The sequence below is a fragment of the Ostrea edulis genome, chromosome 9 (genome assembly GCF_947568905.1).
Source record: "Ostrea edulis chromosome 9, xbOstEdul1.1, whole genome shotgun sequence".
NCBI classification, from domain to species: Eukaryota; Metazoa; Mollusca; class Bivalvia; order Ostreida; family Ostreidae; genus Ostrea; species Ostrea edulis.
Window position 1 is genome coordinate 9285486 of NC_079172.1, and position 21512 is coordinate 9306997.

At 35.6% G+C, this 21512-nt stretch overlaps 1 protein-coding gene across 2 annotated transcripts; it reads left to right on the top strand.

Moving 5' to 3' along the window:
• Positions 1 to 4915: 4915 nt before the first annotated feature.
• Positions 4916 to 18045, top strand: LOC125645889 (cytochrome P450 2C15-like). Of its 2 annotated transcripts, XM_048871831.2 has the most exons (9): positions 4953 to 5392; positions 9120 to 9354; positions 9490 to 9601; positions 13791 to 13953; positions 14219 to 14269; positions 15557 to 15693; positions 16307 to 16403; positions 17272 to 17481; positions 17758 to 18045. In XM_048871831.2, the coding sequence occupies exons 1-9, from the start codon at positions 5029 to 5031 to the stop codon at positions 17934 to 17936; spliced, it is 1548 nt and encodes a 515-aa protein (XP_048727788.2). In that variant the 5' UTR covers positions 4953 to 5028; the 3' UTR covers positions 17937 to 18045. The 2 variants fall into 2 exon arrangements, with proteins under 2 accessions (XP_048727790.2, XP_048727788.2); XM_048871833.2 differs by lacking the exon at positions 14219 to 14269 and having other exon boundaries at positions 4916 to 5392.
• Positions 18046 to 21512: the final 3467 nt, after the last annotated feature.

The following is a 21512-nucleotide window of genomic DNA, read 5'->3' on the forward strand; positions in this document are numbered from 1 at the left end:
GTAATATCAAACCTATCTAAAGATGGCCGATCGGGTATCGTTTGATATAAGTTCTGTACGTTCTAGTAGCTGGTTTCGATGTTTTATATTTACTAATATAACAAACAAAACCGCGTTTCTAATCTACATTTCGACAACATGTTACAGTCCAACTGTACACAAAGATGGCCGATCTGGTATCTTTTGGCTCCAGTAGTAAGTTTCGGTGTTTTGAATTATTCAATTATAACACAAAGCAATCATTATCAGTTCTCGATCAATCGGATGCTTTAACTACATAATAATTATGTACGATATTCCCCCAGTATTGGATGAATGTTGTACTTATCGGGCTGCTTAATATACGGTATCGTATTGACCAAGAAAAAAATTCAGTAATTATACAAACAAGGACCCCCTGGACACATTAGAGGTGTGATCAGGAGCCTAGGAGGAGTAAGCATCCCCTGTCGACCTGTCACACCCGCCCTGAGAAAAATGCCAATGATGATACAGTGTATAAGTAGTATAGTGTGGACTAACCTGGCCTCTTTACTGGGTCCAACTTGACCATTACGCCAAAAATGACAATCCTTCTACTCAAGATGACGATCTATCAAGATTGGAGTGAGAAGTTTTAAGGTATTCATATTACACTTACGTTTCAAGTATTGTCAATCATTAATAGAATAGAAAATTTCTCGTAATAAATGACCGAATTAATTTCTGGTAAGGAACTGACAAATTTTAAGTCGAATCTCAATTGACCCTTTCTAAAACAGGTTGCAACCGTTGAGTTGCAGCCGTTGAGTTCCCAATTTAGTTTTAAAATCATAAAATCAATATACCTTCTTAAAATCACCACTGGAAACTACATGTGTATGCTTATACGATGTGACCGTTGAACCTAGCGAAGCAAGAGCTAGTTATTGGCACGCCCAAAGTGATAATCATAATTCAGTTAAGTACGGTTGATTAGAATTAGAAATATCTATTCATTTCAAAATATATATTATTCATGAAATTTCCCTAGCGCCAAACGCCGAGTTAATTTTCAAATATTGAAGTGGAAAGATGGGAGGAAAATATATGATCCGCCTATTCATTTAACGCGGGGAATATAACGTCAACCGATATAAACAGTACATTCTGACGTCACATTTAGCTTCGATATTTGTTTTTATTTCAAACCAAACTATTATAAACAATAAAAATACATCCAAAGTCAGTGGGAAATAAACAAAACTCACCAACGAATTGAAAGCGCATATTTATAGGTTATAGACTTTGTATGGGAAAATATGACGACCGAGTTTTTTTGGCGCGTAGACGGACCGAGCTTGCGAGGTCCGTCCGCTACAAAAAACTCGGTCGTCATATTTTCCCATACAAAGTCTATAACCTTTTTATTATATACTTTTAATTTCATTTAGAAACTAACAATAATTTATTTTTAACATTTTTTTTTTATTGGTTTAACTGAGTAAAAGATGAAAAACACGAAAAATTTGAAAATTAACGACGTAGTAATTTACTTGTGTATTGATTGTGACGTAATGTTTGCGGGCTGGAATGTTTCCGGGCATATATCGTGTGATATATGCCGGAAAACTTTTAAAGAAAAGAGAAGAGACGAAATTGAAAGTATATAATAAGATATCGTATATAACCTCGCTCAACTAGACATTCTACGTAATTCTCGAACGAGCGTTTCGTCGAACTAGACAATGGTGGCAGTGGACAGTTTTTATTAGGTTCTGAAATATGTGGGTAGGGGGTATATATCAAAGTCAGATTATGACAGACTGGTGAAAAATCATATTTCCCTTTTATGTCAATACCTGAATTTTATATTGGTGTAGGTAAGACATTATGACCGCAAATTATATACAATCCAAACATACTGGTGCTGGTGTACAAAATATGCTCCGAGAACGTGCCCCTTTCTTGCTTTGATTTTCTCTAATTTGGGCTAATCTGACCCCACACACTGTGCACAATCAAGAACGCTGTTTGCACTTCTAAAAAATCTACCTTTCATATGGGACCATCCACCTTTCACTCTCATCTACAGACCCTTTGGTGGACCATAGATGTTTGAACCGGAATTTCTTCAGCAACTGATCACGTGTTATAGTTTCGTATTTGCACCCATCTATATGCTAGGAATCATGGTGACATCTACATGTTGTATATCAACATTTTTATTAAGCAATCAGCTACATTTGACATGCATCCTAAAATCATTGTATACATTTCTACACACGTAATATCCCATCAAATATGGGGTATTTCCTTTTTTAAAGAAAGTTGACTGGGCCTATAATGCAAAACTGTTCTTTGCCACCTATATCGTATATTTTTATTCAATGAAACTCATCAACTCGTTCATCTTCTTAGTTGTGTTACTGTTTTTTCTAATTAGTGTTTTGATATAACTGTTACAATAATTATTATACCATTCATTTTGAACAAATCTAGTGTTTTAAAATGAGAAATTGCACGTCCAAGTCATGTAATTGTGGCAGACAAATTTAAAACTCGAATAACCTTTGACGAAAATGGTGCCCATATGGCTCACAAAGATTTCAGTGAACGTATGCAGAGATTATCTTTTTACTTTTTCCGATTCTCACATCCGTGTTACCATTAGGCCGAATACATATCTAACTAGTTGCCCCTTGAATTGAGATTGAAAGGGTTTGGGAGAGTATCGACATAAAAATCGGCAAATTGCAGTCGCAATGATGAAAATTTGAGGGGTTCGTTATGGAAGTTCCGTTGAAGGCTTCAGATCTAAGATTCGCTCCTTCTCAAGCGGTACTTTTATTGGTTATTTAAGTCGCGATATATAAACGAAGCTGTTTGATAAGTTGTTACTAACCAGATCATCCTCATGATCAAGTTTAACATTAATATCTACCCATACATATATACATGTACATGTATATATATATATATACAAACAGTTAACATAGACCTTCACCTAGGGAAAATTACAGTTAGTTAATGCAATATGCATGCATTTTCACTTATCCAATAGTGAGTTTTTCCAATTGTTTCAATGTGAAACTACAGATAGGAATCTTCAACCTATGTAAGCCATACATGTATCTATCTGTGAGGGCAAGATGGCTCATATAAACTGTTAGTCCCCGAGGGTCTCTACAGCCCAGTAGCTAAGTACTTCGTTACTAGCTTGAAAATACGGATGTATATTTAATTGCTGTTATAAAATTTAGAAATTCATTTCAAAATTAAGGATTATCTCCCTCATGCATAGCTCTTATCCTTGGACGAATTTGGCTTCACTTTTTTGGCACGCTGGCTTTGGCTATATTTAGCTCTAAAACTTCATTGTTATTTCGGATTTCAAACATTTCGGTTGAGCATCACTGAAGAGACATTATTTGTTGAAATGCGCATCTGGTGCATCAAAATTGGTACCGTGTAAGTTTTACATAAACCTATCGTTTTTGTTATAAGAAAAATGTCTGATAGTGTGTGGGACACGACATAATTAGAATAGATTTGGCCAAATAGAGGATTTAATCATCCCAGTGGTTTCTTTAGATGTATTTTGAATTTCTAATTAATGTTGAGTATTTAACCTGTATAACTATCTACGACAAAATTAACCTGATTGCTCATGTTGATTTTTATATGCTTTATGATAAGGTCAAAATATCATGATAGATAAAATTAAGAAAAATTTAATGAGTGGTTTTTTAGGGGCTAGCTATCAGTATTTACCCTAAAGGATAACTGGAGTCAGCATTTTTCACATGAGAGAGAGAGAGAGAGAGAGAGAGAGAGAGAGAGAGAGAGAGAGAGAGAGAGAGAGAGTTCTAGAAACTATCATTCAAAGCTTACTTTCCCTTTCTAACCTTTTGATAAGTATGACAAAATAAATCAGTCAGCATTTCGCACCTGATTAAAAAATAATCACAGAAATCATTAAACATTATCCAAAAAAGGGGAGAAGGAATGGTGTACCGCATTTACCCTAGATTTTAATTAATACAACCCAGGGAAAAACCCCGTACCGTATCATACATCCTAGATTGAGTATGGATAACTACTATTACTGCGAACAGAGGACATGCAAAACATTATATCACCTTAAAAGCATAGTGCTTCCATAATAATGCCCGTAAGACTAACATCATTATATGCAGACCTTTCTTATAATGTTAAAAAAGAAAATACTATTGATATACATGTACATCATCATTTATTTATTTTAAATTCTTTTAAAGTAAACTCTAATTAATTATCGTAAGTGTAAAGAAATTCAGACATTGTCATGTTCATGTATCTTCACTCATTGTCACAAAATCATTATTACAAAAGGTAGACTGTTTTTAGAAATGGTTATGGTCATCCATGCCTAATGTCTAGTAATTATACAACGTAATAAAATCTTTCCTGCTCTTAAATATTGACATTTTAAGAAAGGTTTGCAGATATTGATTTTCAGCTGATTATAGATAGGATGCCTTACTATGGGTAACCTTTTCTTTGATATTATGTGCCCCTATTTTCCTTTGCGATACCTATTGGTTTATATTTGTTGCATACGCAGTGGCATATCTAGAGGTTTGCAACCCTTCTCCCTTTGGAGGAAAATAATTTTTTTTTATAAAGTTCATGTTTTGTCATTTTGGGGTTTTAACCCCCCTTTCTCCATTCTTGGGTGGAAAAGGAACAAACTTTGGTCGTACCCACCCGGAGCTGCCTCGATATATGCAATTCAATTGTGTAGCTGTTTCTATGGATGATTTTGTGTTATTACGTTCAAAATATTTATACACTTGATATTAAAGTACACAGCTAAATCAGTACACTCTATAGCATATTTAACAGTTTTTCGCCCATCCATTTATATACATGTACTAACTGGGTTTAAAATACGAATCCCAGGTGACAGGTACGTTCTATTTCTAATACGAATCCCAGGTGACAGGTACGTTCTATTTCTTCACCTGTAGATAAAATATGGATAAATCCCCAGTGTGTTAATATTGTCTCACATACTGAGCGTCAAACATGGTTTCAGTACCCGGTTTTCTTGGACATATTGACCTGACAACACTTCTCGTATTTGTGCTGGTGTTTCTGTTGGGTTTCTGTGTGATTAAGACCCCAAGGTCCTCCATTCCTGGACCATTTGCCTTGCCGTTCATCGGAAATGCGTTGTTGTTCCTTCGCATGGGCAAAAAGCGTCATGTGGGATTCATGGATTTACGTGAGAAATATGGAGATGTGTTTCGTGTATATGTTGGTAAACATCTGATGGTCATTATCAGCGGATATGACAATATATATGAAGCCTTCGTTAAACATGCAGCTCAGATGAGTAACCGCCCGGAGTGGATACTACCTTCAGACAAAACCAAGGAAGGAATAATTGGTAAAATATTTAAAATATTTACCCTTCATGTTGAAGTGTAAGACACGAGTTGTAACCCACCTGCTACTCAAAAATGTACATTACACTGATGAAAATTTTCATTTATAAAAAAAAACCCAGATATATGTAATGAGGTTGTGGCGTCGGAAGTTTTTTTGTGTCTCGTGTAACGAAAGATACAACAATGATGTAAAAATAAACTAAATAAGAAAGCATTTAAAACTACTGTGGGACTCGCATATACGATCCTTAGATAGTCATCTTAACGCCTTAATCCACTGAGGTAACCATATACTTGTAGTAATGAACTGAGAATAGGTTTCTGTTTATAATTTAGAATCAATGACGTATCAAATTATAACGACGAGTTATTCTTCTTTGACATATACTGAAGTGATGATTATGAGAGAGAGAGAGAGAGAGGTCACGTGATGCCTATGTAGTGTTTGCTAATTAAAGTTTCAATTTCAATATTTCTGGGGAAATTAAGACATCCAGTTTAACTACTTTTTTTATTACATATGAGGGAGAATTAAAGTTAAACGAGTTAAAATATGCCAATCGAAACCTTTTTGTCGTGACATCAAATCAAACCTAGGCTTCTATCACTCGACGATCACGAAAACGTTCATCGAAATACACATTATCAACATGCACAAACGACTTTGCAATTTTTTACCCAGAGTTCCGTGCAATACTCGCACTATACCTCTGTCAACTCTCCATTTACAGAAATCTTGTAGAAGTTTCTGATATCCAACATTTATGTTTTAGACTAAATGTTTAGTCATATGAAATTCTTTTGGTGCAATTAAATTGATGCTTACTGTAAATTGTTTAAAATGGCTGTTTTCTGATCTAAATTTGGAACTGCGTGTTATGCGTATGAATGTAGGACATCCACGTGGTGGAGATTTAATGTAAACTCGGAATTAAACGTAAGAAAGGCTGTAAAAAATGCGATAAAACTTGTAAAATAATAGACAAACAGCTAAATGGTAAAAATATGATTTAAAAAGAGCCAGTGGGCTAGGAAAATAGCCTGACGTATCACCTGTTGCCAGAAGTTTTAAAGGAAAAAAACCCGAGAATAACTGTTTGTGATTATATTCATTTGTCACATGATTCCAAGCGTTGACAGTGGTGTAAGTGTATTCTCTTTAGAGAAGTCGAGAGGCATAGCCTTCATCGACTTCTCTTCGCAAGCATTCATGTTTTGATTCTGGAAAACGTGTAAATGCCGGAGTCAGTGACGGTTAATGCTTCGACCGACGTTTCGACTCAGATGTGCCTGGATTTAGCCACTAGACAAGTTGTTTTCAAACATTTAACAGCAATGCACAAAACCGCCACAAGGAAATCAAAACGTACTTGCTTTTAATCCATTTTCAGCATGCCCCTGTCCCGGGTTTAAATCACAACTCTGATTACGTCAGCCTGCTTTTCTCTTAACTGGTCCCCTGTTGTGACAGCTCCCAAGACCAGTTAACGTAAACCGGGACAGGGGACATGTTGAAAATGGATTAAAAGCAAGTAAGTGTTGATTTCCTTGTGACAGTTTTGTGCATTACTGTTAAATGTTTGAAAACAACTTGTCTATTGCGTAAATCCAGGCACATCTGAGTAAACACGTCGGTCGAAGCATAAACCGTCACCGACTCCGGCATTTACACGTTTTCCAGAATCAAACATGAATGCTTGCGAAGAGAAGTCGATGAAGGCTATGCCTCTCGACTTCTCTAAAGAGAATAGTGTAAGTGAAGCTTGCGTAATGTGCCCTCTGGTGAGAGAATGTTTGTGTCGCACCCCCGAAGGAGTGAGTAAGGTTAATATATGATATCATATTTGTGACGTTTTATGATTACTCGATGCATTCGATTCGATCGTCCACGAGTAAAGTTTGTCACAATTTTGATTCGAGATAGGAAAACCTCCTTGTCTTCAGACTGAACCTTGACAAGTGAAAAATAAACACAAACGAGAAATAAGTTTATTCACAAAGAAACGACTTGACTTTATGCAAACAAAAGCATTCGCACATTATACACTGATTTAAACAATATTTCTTTAATAATTTGATGGGATTGGACAGCAGGTTTAGTCTATATGAGCCCTCTCCCTAAAGACCGAACAGGATATGTCAGCGTTTTTTCCTTATATAACAAAACATGTGACCTCGCTCTCGCCTACATATAGTTACTCTCAAATACAAGTTATGGCGCACAATTAGTGACAAAATGAACGACTATATACGCAAATTGTGACAAGGTTTTTCAATTGAAGTAACACATCGTAAAAATGGCTAATTTCCTTTTGAAGTATGAATAGAATTGTAACTATCAACAATACTTGTATATTCGTTTCCTTTTAATTGCCTAACTGGTAGCTTAGTATATCTAGGTCAACGTGTCGTTTGCTGATCTGTAGATCGTGGGTTCGAACCTAGCAGTGTTAATGTTTTAAAGTATACTTATTAATAAAACTGCATTTTAAAGTAAATAAGATATTTGAAAATTTTCAATTTCAAAATATTATTGTATATGCACTTTCCATCCGTATTTACATGTAACCATTTTTATTCACAGGTGCTTGTGGACAGGATTTCCGGTACCCCCCTTCTTGTATTTTTAAATGTGCAATTCCTTGGGTATTTCGGACGTATTTTTGATAAAATATGTAACTTCAGAATTTACCTATTTTAATGGAATTCACAAATGTCGCATAGAAACCATTTTTAAAAATGTCATATCACCGATCATAATATATGAACAAGGTGTGCAACTCAACCAGCGACATGTTGAAAAAAATCTATACCTCGCTGAGAAATCCTATCGAAAAAAACCCCACCAATAATGCACATACCAACTGAAAAGAACGGTCATTCTAAATCTACTGATGATTCATGGATTAAATGCATCGCTATTTGGTGCGCAGTAATTACTTCACACCGCTCATTTTGATCGTTACAACCTCGCCACTTCTCAATTCTGACTATAACGAATGGAAGGGATATTTCTGTCGCAGCTAAGTATTTTTAGAACGAGAAAACCCGAGACGAGGTCTTCCGAATACCATTAGCTACAGGGAAAGGGAAGAGAATACCGATCATAGTAATTAAGTCCTGGGTCACCCGTTAAGTCGGCTGTGGAAAGACTTTAACAAGCACACTTACACATTATTGGAACCATAATACTTTTAATATATCCAAATATATAATCATTGTAAACTCTGAATTTACACATTTTATCAAAAATACGTCCGAAATACCCAAAGAATTGAACATTTAAAAATACAAGAAGGGGGGGGGGTTACCGGAAGTCCTGTCCACAAGCACCTGTGTTTTTATTCATATGAGGGACAATTAAAGTAACAGTTGAAAATTTACCAAACCTGTTTGTCATGACCTTAAATCAAACCTGGGCTTATACGGTATTTGAAAGTTTTAAATCTCAAAATGCTATTGTACATCCACTTTCCATCCGTATCAGATTTATCTGGTGTGTTATTTCTTCATAATGCAACTCCTTTAGCTATTGACGTGTAATATATATTTTCTTTAAACAACGAATTTATTCTAATCATAATTTGAATATACCAATACCCTCTTTTCTATCTTGCGATTTAGCATTGTTTTTTTGAGTTGGTATGAATTATCCTAAATTTTTTGTTCTGTATTTGTATTGACCCTCCCTGCATTCCGTAACTCTGTTTGTATAACTGTTTCCAGAGCGGGGAGTACTTTTTTCGAGTGGCGACATCTGGAGACGAAACCGTCGCTTTGTTTTGCAGACTATGAGGGATTTTGGTATGGGGAAAACTTCCATTGATGACGTGATTTTAGACGAATCCAAACTGTTATGTGCGGATATAGCCTCAACAAAGGGGCGGCCAATAACAAATTTGAAAAGCATTCTTACCGCTTCAGTCAGTAACATCATACATAGTATGGTTTTCGGTTATAGGTAATGATATTTCTTATTTTATCTAATATACATACTTTCTTCTTGAATTTTCATTCAGTGTATCGATTTCTTAAATTGTAAAACTATTCTAACTTTCATACGATTTTCACACACTTTAGTACTTTTTATTCACAGATGTGCACATGATGACGAAGGGTTTCTTTCGGTATTACAAGCCATGGATACTCTAGTCAAAGGTCCAGGACCGGTCTTGCAAGTATTGCCCAAATTCGTGCAAAACTTCATCGTGAGTAATGAAGTCTCTAATGGAAGTCATTTGAATATTCTACTGTTTGGGGGGGGGGGGGTGGTTGTTGTTTTTCTTTCTTTTTTGCCAAACACTCCTGTGCACGTGATTTCTCGAAAAGTGATTTTTCGATTTCTTTCAACTACAGGATATGTGTAAATGCGTATTATTCTTTTTTTAAAAAATTTAATTCCGGTCGTGATTTATTACCAGTTTTGAAATTTTGCTCTCTGCTTTTGTAAAACATTTGAGAATGATTATATTATTTTCCATTTTATTAACTATTTAGTTCAACTGAGCCGAAGGTTCAAGTGAGCTTTTGTGATGAAACTTTGTCCAGCAGCTGTTGTCGTCATTAACTTTTCGCATTTCATCTTCTTCTCCAACACCTCCTGGTCAATTTCAATAAAACTTTACACAAATCACCCTTGTATAAAGAGGAATGACATTTGTTCAAATGAATATGGTCATGCCTATTTCAAAATGGAGATACATGTACCGGTAGTCAAGAAAATGCAAATATGGGGTGGGGTAATTTAAGAATCTTTTCAAGAACCACTGAGTGGGAATTTTTGTTTTACATGAAAGCTTCCTTATATAGTGTAGATTAAATTACCCCCGGGGATAATTATGGGAATGTATAAAGAAAATCTTTAAAAATCTTCAGATAAACCACTAGTAGGCCAGAAAAGTTGACATATACATGAAAGCTTTCTGACAGAGAGAAGATTCAAGTTAAAAGTTTGTTCTAATCCTGTTTCCCGGGGGTAGGGTGGGGCCACAATTGGGATCAAAGTTTTAGATGCTGATATATAAGAAAACTCGTAAAGTTTGTTCAAATGAAGGGCCCTGTCTCTTTCAAAGGGGAGATAATCAAGAAAATGCAAATTTGAGGAGTCTTTTAAAAATCTTTTAAGAACCACTGGATCAGAAAAGTTGAAATTTTCATGAACCTCATTACGTAGAGTAGATACAAGTTCTTCTAACCTCGGTCGCCGATGATAGGATGAGACCACAATAGAGGATAAAAAAAATTACATGCTATTTACTACATGTATGTACAAGAAAAATCTTCTGAAGAAGCATTTGTCCAGAAAAGTTTAAACATACATTAACATTTTTTGACAAAGTAGATTCAAGTTTGCTCAGATCATGGTCTCCGTGGGTAGGGCAGGGCCAAAATAGGGGATCAAAATTCTACACTGTATATTCTAATACATAGGGAGAATATTTAAAATTTTTGGAGGCAGAAAAGTGAGGATTTACATGAAAGCTTCCTGACATATATATATAGAGTAGATTCAATTTTTTCTAAATCATTGTTCCTGAGGGGTTAGGTGGGGCCACGGTATTGGATCAAAGTTTCATATCGGAATAAACACCAGGAAATTAATTGAAACAAATTCTTTTCAAAAGTAGCAGGGTCACACTAAATCAAATCCAAATGTTCCCAAGTGGTATGGATTTAGTTTTTTATGCCCCTTCGACTATAGTTGAAGACATATTTTGTCCTGTTTGTCTGAAACTTTAACCTTGATCACAACTTTTGAGTAAGTAATAGGGATTGCATATGCGCATTCTATGCCACATGATCTATTCTTTGGTGTCTAAGTTTTGAACTTTTTGACCCAGACCTTGGAGTTTGATCTACTTTAAAGAAAACTTAACCTGTTCAATATTTCCTGAACTATTAAAGATAAGGCTTTCATAATTTGAATAGAGATTTCTTATGATAAGGTTGTACATTTTATACATGACATTTGACCTTGTGAGTTTCACCTTATAGTTAGACCCAAATATCAAACTTTTAACATTGATTTTAACATTTAATCACGAGATAAGCAATCATATATCAAAGATACATTCTTTTATCATATTTAATTTTCTAACCTTGCAACCTTGACTTAGAAATTTGACCTACTTTTAACCAAATGCAATATATGAACTATTGAAGTTAGGGCTTTCATATGTTGTATGTAACTATTGAAGTTAGGGCTTTCATATGTTGTATGTAGATTCTTTATGGTGATACTTTCATGTGATACCAAGATGTTTGACCTTGTGACGTTGACACTGAAGTCTGGCCTACCATTAAATAACCTGACCTATTCAATATCTTCAGAAGTATTTTTAAGGTAGAAGTTTGATATTTTGTATATAAACTAATTGCCAGTACCTTTATTTCATACCACGATCTTTGACCCTGCGATTTTGAATTTTGAACTACTTTTAAGAAAACATACCTTATTAAATAAATCTTGAACTACCGTATTGAAGGCATGACTATCGTATTTTGTATAAAATACTTTATGAGAAGACCTCGTGATACCACAGTGTTTTACCATGTGGCCTTGACCTTTGAGTGTGATTTTTTAAAGTCTGACCTATTCAATATTCATTGAACTATTTAAGGTAGAACTTTTTAGATTTTTTATGGCAAGACCTTGAAATACCACGGTGTTTGACTTTGTGGCTTTGACCTCGGAGTATAACCTTTTAAAAATCTGAACTATTCAATATTCCTGGACTATTTAAGGTAGAACTTTGAATTTGTTTTGTATATAGATTCCTTATGGCAAGACCTTTCATATGATACCATAATCTATTGACCTTGAACTTTTCCTAGAACAGCAAGATCATGTGGTGTTGAGGCATCACCGTATTGTGAGAATTCTCGTTCAGTTATGCCGGAACCCTTTGGAATTTGTAATGGAATAAAGATTGAAAAAATATTTTAATCACAATAGCTGAACAACAACAAGGCTAAGTGACTATGGAGATCGATGTGGCCCATGGGCCTCTTGTTGTGGAATTTGGAAGTAGGTTGCAGAATACAGGATACCCCAAAATGTTATTTGTAAATGTTTTGACATTGCCAAAAACCCATCTTTACCACAAAATGTTTTTATGACCTTTATTCTATCATTACAATTTTAAAAAATCTAACGTAAACACAGCATTTTTGAGGTAATAGCATACCCAATATTTTGGACGTGGAATTTTGTTGTGTTTACACGGAAGTTTCTATTATTTGATCAAACAACAATGTAATTAGTCATTTGTACTTGACATGCACCAATAAAAAGTCGTTTTTGAGGGATTTCAATTTTTGGGTATTGTTTTCCATTGACTTTAGGCCTAAGATAAGTCCCAGACGGACAGACCAATCCAGCTGAAATGCAAAATGCACTTTTATTCCTCTTAGAGGAAGATTGTTGCTAAATTTCAACGCAATATCTGTATCCGTAATGAAAAAAGTTCGGAAAACTGTTTGACCTACTTTAAACCCTAAAGTAGGTCACCGACGGACTGACCAATACAACTGAAATGCAAACTAAACTTACATTCCTCCGAGGGGAAGCTTGTAACTAAATATCAGGGTAATATCTGTATCTTTTATGAAAAAAGACCGGAAAACTGTTCGACCTACTTTTAGCCCTATACTAGGTTACCGACGAACAGACCAAGCCAGCTGAAATGCTGAACTTATATTCCTCCGAGGGGAAGCTTCTGACTAAATTTCAGGGCAACATCTGTATCCGTAAAAAAGTAAAGTAGGTCACAGTGCATCAATCCAACTGAAAAGCAAACTCATTCTTACGTTTCTAGAGGAGGAAGTTGTGACCAAAACTATAAGCTGTACATACATCTGTTACGGAAAAAGTCCGGAAAACATTATTTTGGACAGACAGCCAGCCAACGGAAGGGACGTTAACGATATACAATCAATCAAACAAATTTAGAAACCTATCATGGTAGTCATGTGACTTATCGATTATACGGCCTTTAGTAGAGTCTGAAAATAGTTACCCGGGGTGTGGGTATTTTGAAAGAATCTTTGCGAAGGTATTGGCGAAAAGTGCCCGAGGGGTGGGGTCAAATTCAAGGTTTTAATATCGTGGGAAAACATCCGACATATCGCTGAAAGGCCTTGGCGACTGTAGTTTGAAAATGATCACCCCAGAAATAAGCGTAAGGTGGGCATGTCAAAATTCATAGTTACTTTAGTTATTCAAGGTCTTGATAAGCGGTGTTTAGAGATGGTCATACTTAATAAGGTACTTAAGCTTTACATTCTGTTAAAAAGTGACACTTTAACGTTGTGGATGGAGATAGAAATATTTAGATATTTTCTATTGGATGAATGTCTTGATCGTTACTCCGAACGTAATCTAATTTATTTTACAAGGCAACTGGTGTGAATGAACGAAATAAAGCAAGAGAATTCATTTTTGAATACCTCAGAAAACAGATACAGGAACATGAAAAAACGATCGATGAAAACAACATCAGAGATCTACTGGACCAGAAGATACTGTCTTTTTCATGTAACGAAACAATTCAGGAAAAAAGTGAGTTTTTTCCCGTTCTTAACAGCATAATTTTAGTGAGTTACCTATTTACAATGCTCTATGCTCTAAGAGAAGATTAAAGAAAATTATCTCGATCTTCATCTTAGCATGATGTAAACGTATACTATTTTAATTCTGAGTGCCAAACATTAGTTTGGATTTAAGAAATTATATTCCAATTTGTGATGGATAATCTTGTATCTACAAGCTTTGAATTTCGAAATTTCAAGTCAAAAGCTAAAGCCAACAATTACTTTTATTGAAGGTATACTACGTTTACCTGATAAAGATATAGGGCTCAAGATGGTTGTGACAGGTCAACGAGGGATACTTACTCCTAAGCATATATCCTGACCTGGATTTCTGAAAAAACCTAAAGTTGAAACTTGGACTTAAGTTTGAGATTTTACTCAAATTTTACTACTCAAATAAAAGTAACCTCAAACTAAAGTTTGACATTTTTTTCTGGAGAAATCCCAGCCTGAGTCTTAATTTTGTATTTTTTTATAGGAAGTATGAGAATGATCACTGTTAGTTATCTTCACATTTTCATGTTTGATCAGATTCATCATATCTGAATCCTCACTTTGCTAAAGTTAAATCCTCTGACCACCATCTTTGGAGGGAAACCAATAGGATTCTGACAGTGGCCTCTGTAACTCTTTTGTCATAAATCGATTGAATCTCTCATTTGGATTACTCAGTGGTAAGGCTATTAATACATTAAACATTTGAAACAGCATTGAATTTATTGCAGCATGTCAATACATTTGATAGCATAAAGAGGAGAAATATTGTTCTATTCTTCTTTTGATCGTTAGGTTAACCCCGCAAAGGAACACAACTCAATTTACTTTTTGCAAAGTGTAGATGGGTCTATTGGCCTATATATTTTACGTTGAATTCTATAGGATATAGATGGAGTTTTGGCATATACATGTACTTGTAAAAAAGAAAGCAAAGGACAATTTCTTTCAAAAGATTCGGGTAATTTTGACCTTCTGTATTCAAAGTTACAATTTGAAAAGAAGATATAGATCACACGGGCAGATTTTTATGATAATGTTTGTTTTTAATCTGAGCAAGTGGATATACCCTTTATTTTGAATTACAAAAATATTGCATTGCATAAATATTGAGAATACTAATATCTAATTCTAATATCAATTTACCTCTCTCGAAAGCTCTAAACCCGAAAACCTTAGGTTCAGTTTCCTATACGTTACAATGTACGAATAGCACCGTAAACATAATCAAACGTGGATTAGCTGTTTCATCAGCTGCATTTGCTGAACTTGCCCAGCGGTCACACCGTAGATATTTAGTATAGGTAACATTGTATTGTTATTAGTGTGGACGTTCACGCTAATATATTTAATGACATTTTTGCTGTCAATAAAATTTTGATATTGCAACATTAAAGGAGAAGATACATCGGCCGACCCGTAATTCAAAACGAGGACCCCTGAATTCCCTATCTTCTATCTGTCCAATACAATATCAATATACATTAATACTTGATTTCAAAATAAGGACCCTTGAATCCAGTATCTTCCATATATCCGTCCGTTACCATATCAATGTAATGATTGATTTTTTCTAGTTCGTCATACGGTGCGGATTGTAGTTGACCTGTTCATTGCTGGAACAGAGACAACTGCCACAACGTTAGACTGGGCTCTTCTTTATTTGATCGAATACTCTGATGTGCAGGAAAAATGTTTTCACGAAATAGAGAAGGTACTGAGTATGTGAAATCATGTAATGAATAAAAAGTGTGTTCTACTAATATTACAGGATTTTAAATGTCAAATAGATAAAAAAAAAAAATCCACTATAAGAGGAAAGTGTTACGTTTACAGTTTTATTGTTTGAATGTCGTGTTTCTGACCAACGTTTATCCTTTGTCGTCTTCGTCAACTTTTCATCTTCTTCTCCAGAACCTCTGAGCCAATTTCAATTAAACTTGGTACAAATCATCCTTGTCCCTCGAAAGTTTGATTTACTTCAAAGAAAGTGTAACCTATTGAATTTCCTCTGAACTTTTTAAGGCGAAGTTTTATGACTTTCGTCTGAAATTGACTTTCTTCAGAACGGCAAGGTCATTTAGTGATATTGGTATTGAGGCATCAACACATGCTGTGTTAATTGATGTTCGATGATGTCGTGACCAATTGAGGTTACGTTCCGATCACAATAAGGGTTCAAACGTTTTTAGGAGAATAAAGATACAAACAAGATCTTTCACTAATCTTTCACAAATCAGAACATCTTAGCAACAGCAAAGCAATGCGATTCAGATGAGCGATGTGGCCCATGGGTCACATGTTTTATATTCATGTCTACATAATAGGAGGTCGGCTTGAATAGAGAAGTACATATGAGTGACAAACCCCGACTACCATATGTAGAGGCGACGATATTAGAAGTACAGCGACTATCAAATATATGTAAGTATTCAGTCATTCTGAAACTTTATACTTTATTGAACAAGGTAATAATTAACACATATCACACTATTTTGGGAAATGATATAAAACATATGTCCTTCAAAGGCTTATGATATTGAATGATAATCAGGCAGGAAAAGTTTTATTTACACTTTCGTTTTTTTTATATTCTCTGATATCTTCCAAATCTCAAAAGTTATCCATGAATTGGTATTAAACAAGAGTTTCGCAAGGCGGAAATTATCTCCTCGGAATGAGTGTCTACATAATGACCTTGACCTTTGGACCTTAAAGTCAACAAGATTTTCCCTTTCTTAATAACAAAGCTTTTCTATTGGCGAAGTATCAAATCAATCGAGCAAAATATATGGACTGTACATAATCTGCTTTACACAACACTCGTTACTATATCCCCTCTCGCAATAAATTGCGAAGAGATAATCTCTCGACTTTCGTCCAGATCATTTTATATGAATGATTGAATATTGTTTAACGTCCCTCTCGAGAAAATTTCACTCACATGGAGACGTCACTATTGTCGGTGAAGGAGTGCAAAATTTAGATCTATGCTCGGCGTTTATGGCCATTGAGCAGAGAGGGATCTTTATCGTGCTACACCTGCTGTGACACAGGACTTCGGTTTTTGCGGTCTCATCCAAAGGACTGCCCCATTTAGTCGCCTCTTGCGACAAGTAAGGGGTACTGAGGACCTATTCTGACCCGGATCCCCACGGGATGATATTTTATAAATATGTTATAAGTATATTTGATAAAGTACTAAAATAACAAAAAAAATAAGTAGATAATCATTTACCATCATAAACCACAGTAAAGTTCATTAAGTCCGCGATTTGTTTTAATTTGTCAGTGGATATGACATTGCCCCATGCGTCAACGGAGGAGGTAATTATAGCGGGCCACGTGATACCAAAAGATACAATTGTGATGGGACATCTAAAATCGGCTCATATGGATCCCGCCCACTTTCCACAGCCTAAGGAGTTCAGACCTCAAAGGTTCATAGATGACGTCACAGGGAAGATAACCAATAAGGATCGCCTTATCCCTTTCTCCATCGGTAATGAAATATTCATAATGCAGTTGTATAGGAGATTCATCATTGCATTATGTATACATGTATATTTGTATTGAATACTCATATAAGCCTACTTGTACAAAAATCAAGACTGATTTGATTGAACTGTCTCATTTATACTGCAGCCCCGTCTTGATTATGCTTCATTCTAAATTTATTGTAACTGTTATTGTAACTGTTGAATTCATCTGTGATACTGTGTACACTATTTTCAAATCAGATAAAAATCATACTAACGATAACTATTTATTCTTATAGGACCCCGAGTTTGTGCTGGAGAGGCTCTTGCAAAATCAGAACTCTTTCTAATGTTCACTAATTTGATCCAGAAGTTCAAGTTCTCCAAGACGTCTGAAGATGTTCTGAGTTTCGATGGATTTACCGGAGCTACAACTTCAACAGAACCGTTCACATTGAAGGCAGAACCCCGATTTTAATCGACATTTTATCAACCGACAGAAGAAAAAGAACTCTATTTTCTAAAATAAATGTAATTATGTAAGTGTTAGAATGTATACGAATAAAATTGACTGTTTAGATGCAAAATTGGTAGATCTATATGCATGTAAGATATGGTGTGTTTGTTTAGAGATTTTGTGAAAAATCTAAAATAGCAATTTTTAGATAATCCATATTTGTTTTAATACAAATGTTATTTGGAAAGCGTGTAGTGAATTTAGTTTTGTTTTAATTTCATTTTGTTTAACTTAGGCAGTGTTGTTAAGTTAAATAAGACGTTAAAAGTTCATTGCAATTTATGAACTTTGTAAAGAAAAATTCAATGCAGATCTTTTACAAGTATACCATGTAGGAACGTTTCTCAATGACCGTGTAGTATATACAGCCTATAGCGAAAGTTCCATTATTTTGCTTAGATGGTGGTACGGGGTAAGATGTTCATTGGTTTCTTAGGTCGTTTCTTAGGTCGTAAGTTCAACTCCGGGAGAATGATCCATACATCATGAATTTGTCTGTGCTTTAGATAGAAAGAGATAAAAGAAAGAGTCAAAAGATTTTTAAGAATGAAACCCAAATACTTGTGTACCAAGGCATTCTGTATACTCAAATACTAAAATTTCTGTTCCATTTAATTTTTATTCCCCAACAGGTAATCCAGATTGTTACCCCGTTAGGACTTGGTATAAAGTTGATCTTCTAACGAAGCCACTCATTCTTTCACTGCTACGTGTTTAGGACGAAAATGTTAGGGCGACAAATTGAAACTGTACCGAGCGAAAACGCAAAGGCCACTGAGTCTCACTAATATCGCCCTTTCTTCTTCACAAGTTTGTCTATCCTTGATTCAAAAATTGTAATTGCGATGTTCGATAGTAGTATTCTCTATGCATGTTCTTACTAGTACTTTCAGAATCAAGTAATCTCTCTCTCGCTCTCTCTCTCTCTCTCTCTTTCTCTCTCTCTCTCTCTCTCTCTCTCTCTCTCTCTCTCGCATTATCGAACCTAGCTTTGCCTGCACGCCAAAGGATGTTTTGATAGACGGATTACTGAAGGTTTTTTTTATATGGGTTACACAATATAGGATTATTAAAGTACTGTTTACGGAAAGAAATATGTTCGTATAACTTGATTTATTATATGATCGAATACTTCCGTGCTTTCCGATTGGCTGGGGACTATCAAGGTTGGTGAAACAGGAATTGTCTTCGAGATGAATATAACATTTGATTCCTCCCACGTCAGGCCAAATTAATACGAATGAATTTTATTTTCAGCCACTCAATGAAAACTTGAATCTTTACTTATTTCGACTATCTTCCTTTATTGTTCTTAAAAAGGGGACTTCTGTCACGACCTGGAGTAATAACGGTTTAAATTATAGTAATATCAAATATATCTAAAGATGGCCGATATAAGTTCTGTACGTTTTAGTAGCTGGTTTCGATGTTTTATATTTACTAATATAACAAGAGGTACTGTGAGCAATGCTCACTAAGAATACCCCCCGCTTACCCCAATCTCCCAAAGGGTGTTGGTAATAGGTAAAACTTCAGTATTATGATCCAAAAGGTATTTAGGAACACAACATCTCCATGCGATGAAAAAAGCCGTTAAAGAATTTAAATGGAAACCATATTGCTACTTTGATGTCCAGTGAGCGTGGCCTTTGACCTTTTGACCCCAAAATCGATAGGGAACATCTTCACTCCATGGGTAGTCCATATGTATGATATGGTGACTGTAGGTGGAAAGGATAACGCTTTAGAGCCCGGAAACCATATTGCTATTTCGATGTCCAGTGCGCTTGACCTTTGACCTTTTGACCCCAAAATCGATAGGGAACATCTTCATCCCATGGGTAGTCCATATATATGATATGGTGACGGTAGGTGGAAAGGATAATGCTATAGAGCCCGGAAACCATTGCGCCTACAGACGGACGGACGGACAGACAGACGGACAACCCGATTCCAGTATACCCCCCCCCCCACAACTTGTTGCGGGGAGTAGAAGAAACAAAACCTCGCGTCTCTAATCAATTTCGACAATGTGTTGCAGTCCAGCTGTATACAAAGATGGTCGATCTGATATCTTTTTGTAGGCTCCAGTAGCAAGTTTCAGTGTTTTAAATTATTCAATCATAGACATTTCTCGATCAGTCGGATGCTTTAGCTACTAGAAGTGCAATATTCCCCTCTCCCCCAGGAGTCGGTGAATATTGTACATCTCGAGTAGCTAAATGAAAGGTGAAGATAACGAACAGTTATCAATCTCATAACTCCTACAAGCAATACAAAATAGTTGGGCAAACAAAGACCCCTGGACACACCAGAGGTGGGATCAGGTGCCTAGGAGTAAACATTCCCTGTCGACCGGTCACACCCGCCGTGAGAAAAATGCTAATAATTATACAGTATATAAGTAGTATAGTGTGGACTAACCTTGCCTCTTTACTGGGTGCAACATCGCGGCCCTTCCGCCCAAGATGGCAGTCCTTCCGTTCATTATGACAATATACCAAGATTGGAGTGAGAAGTTTTAAGGTATTCATATTACACTTACGTTTCTCGTATTGTCAATCATTATTAGAATAGAAAATTTCCTGTAATAAGGGACCGTAACAATTTCCGGTAAGGAGCTGACAACCTAGCGAAATTGGCACGCCCGAAATGATAATCATTATTCAGTTGAGTAAAGTAAATAGAAATATCCATTTACTTCAAAATATGTATTATTCATGAAATTTCCCTGGCGTTAAACACCGAATTAATTTTAAAATATTGAAACAATCTAATCAAAATTAGACTTCTTTGATCCGCGCCAAATACTCTGCCTATTATAGCGATTGTGAGCGTATCCTAGGATGTGATTTTAATAAGATTGAATATTGAAGGGGACAGATAGGAGGAGAAATATATGATCCGCCTATTCATTTAACGAGGGGAATATAACGTCAACCGATGTAAACAGTGCATTGTGATGTCACATTAAGCTTCGATATTTGTTTTTATTTCAAACTAAACTATTATAAACAATAGAAATACATCCAAAGTCAGTGGAAAATAAACGAAATTCACCAACGATTTGTAAGCGCATGATATCGTATATAACCTCGCTCAACTAGACATTCTCCGTAATTCTCCAACGAGCGTCTGGTCCAACGAGACTATGATGGAAGTGGGCAGTTTTTATTTGGTTCTGAAAATGTGGGTAGGGGGTATACATCAAAGTAAGATTATGACAGACTAATGAAAAATCATATTTCCTTTTTATGTCAATACATGTACTTGAATTTCATATTGGATTAGGTAAGACATTATGACCGCAAATTACATACAATCCATACATACTGGTGCTGGTGCACAAAACATGCTATGAGCACGTGCCCCTTTCTTACTTTGATTTTCTCTCATTTGGACAAAACTTACCGACACACACTGTACACAATCGAGAACCCTGTTTGCACTTCTTTAAAATCTACCTTTCATATGGGACCATCCACCTTCCACTCTCATCTACAGACCCTTTCCTGGACCATGCATGTTTTCACTGGA

Bases quoted from the DNA above. Each gene is read 5' to 3' on its own strand.
- LOC125645889 (XM_048871831.2), top strand. From the start codon at position 5,029: ATGGTTTCAGTACCCGGTTTTCTTGGACATATTGACCTGACAACACTT. The intron at 15,694-16,306 runs GTACTGAGTATG...TCTACATAATAG, and splicing joins GTTTTCACGAAATAGAGAAG to GAGGTCGGCTTGAATAGAGA. The intron at 17,482-17,757 runs GTAATGAAATAT...TTATTCTTATAG, and splicing joins CCTTATCCCTTTCTCCATCG to GACCCCGAGTTTGTGCTGGA.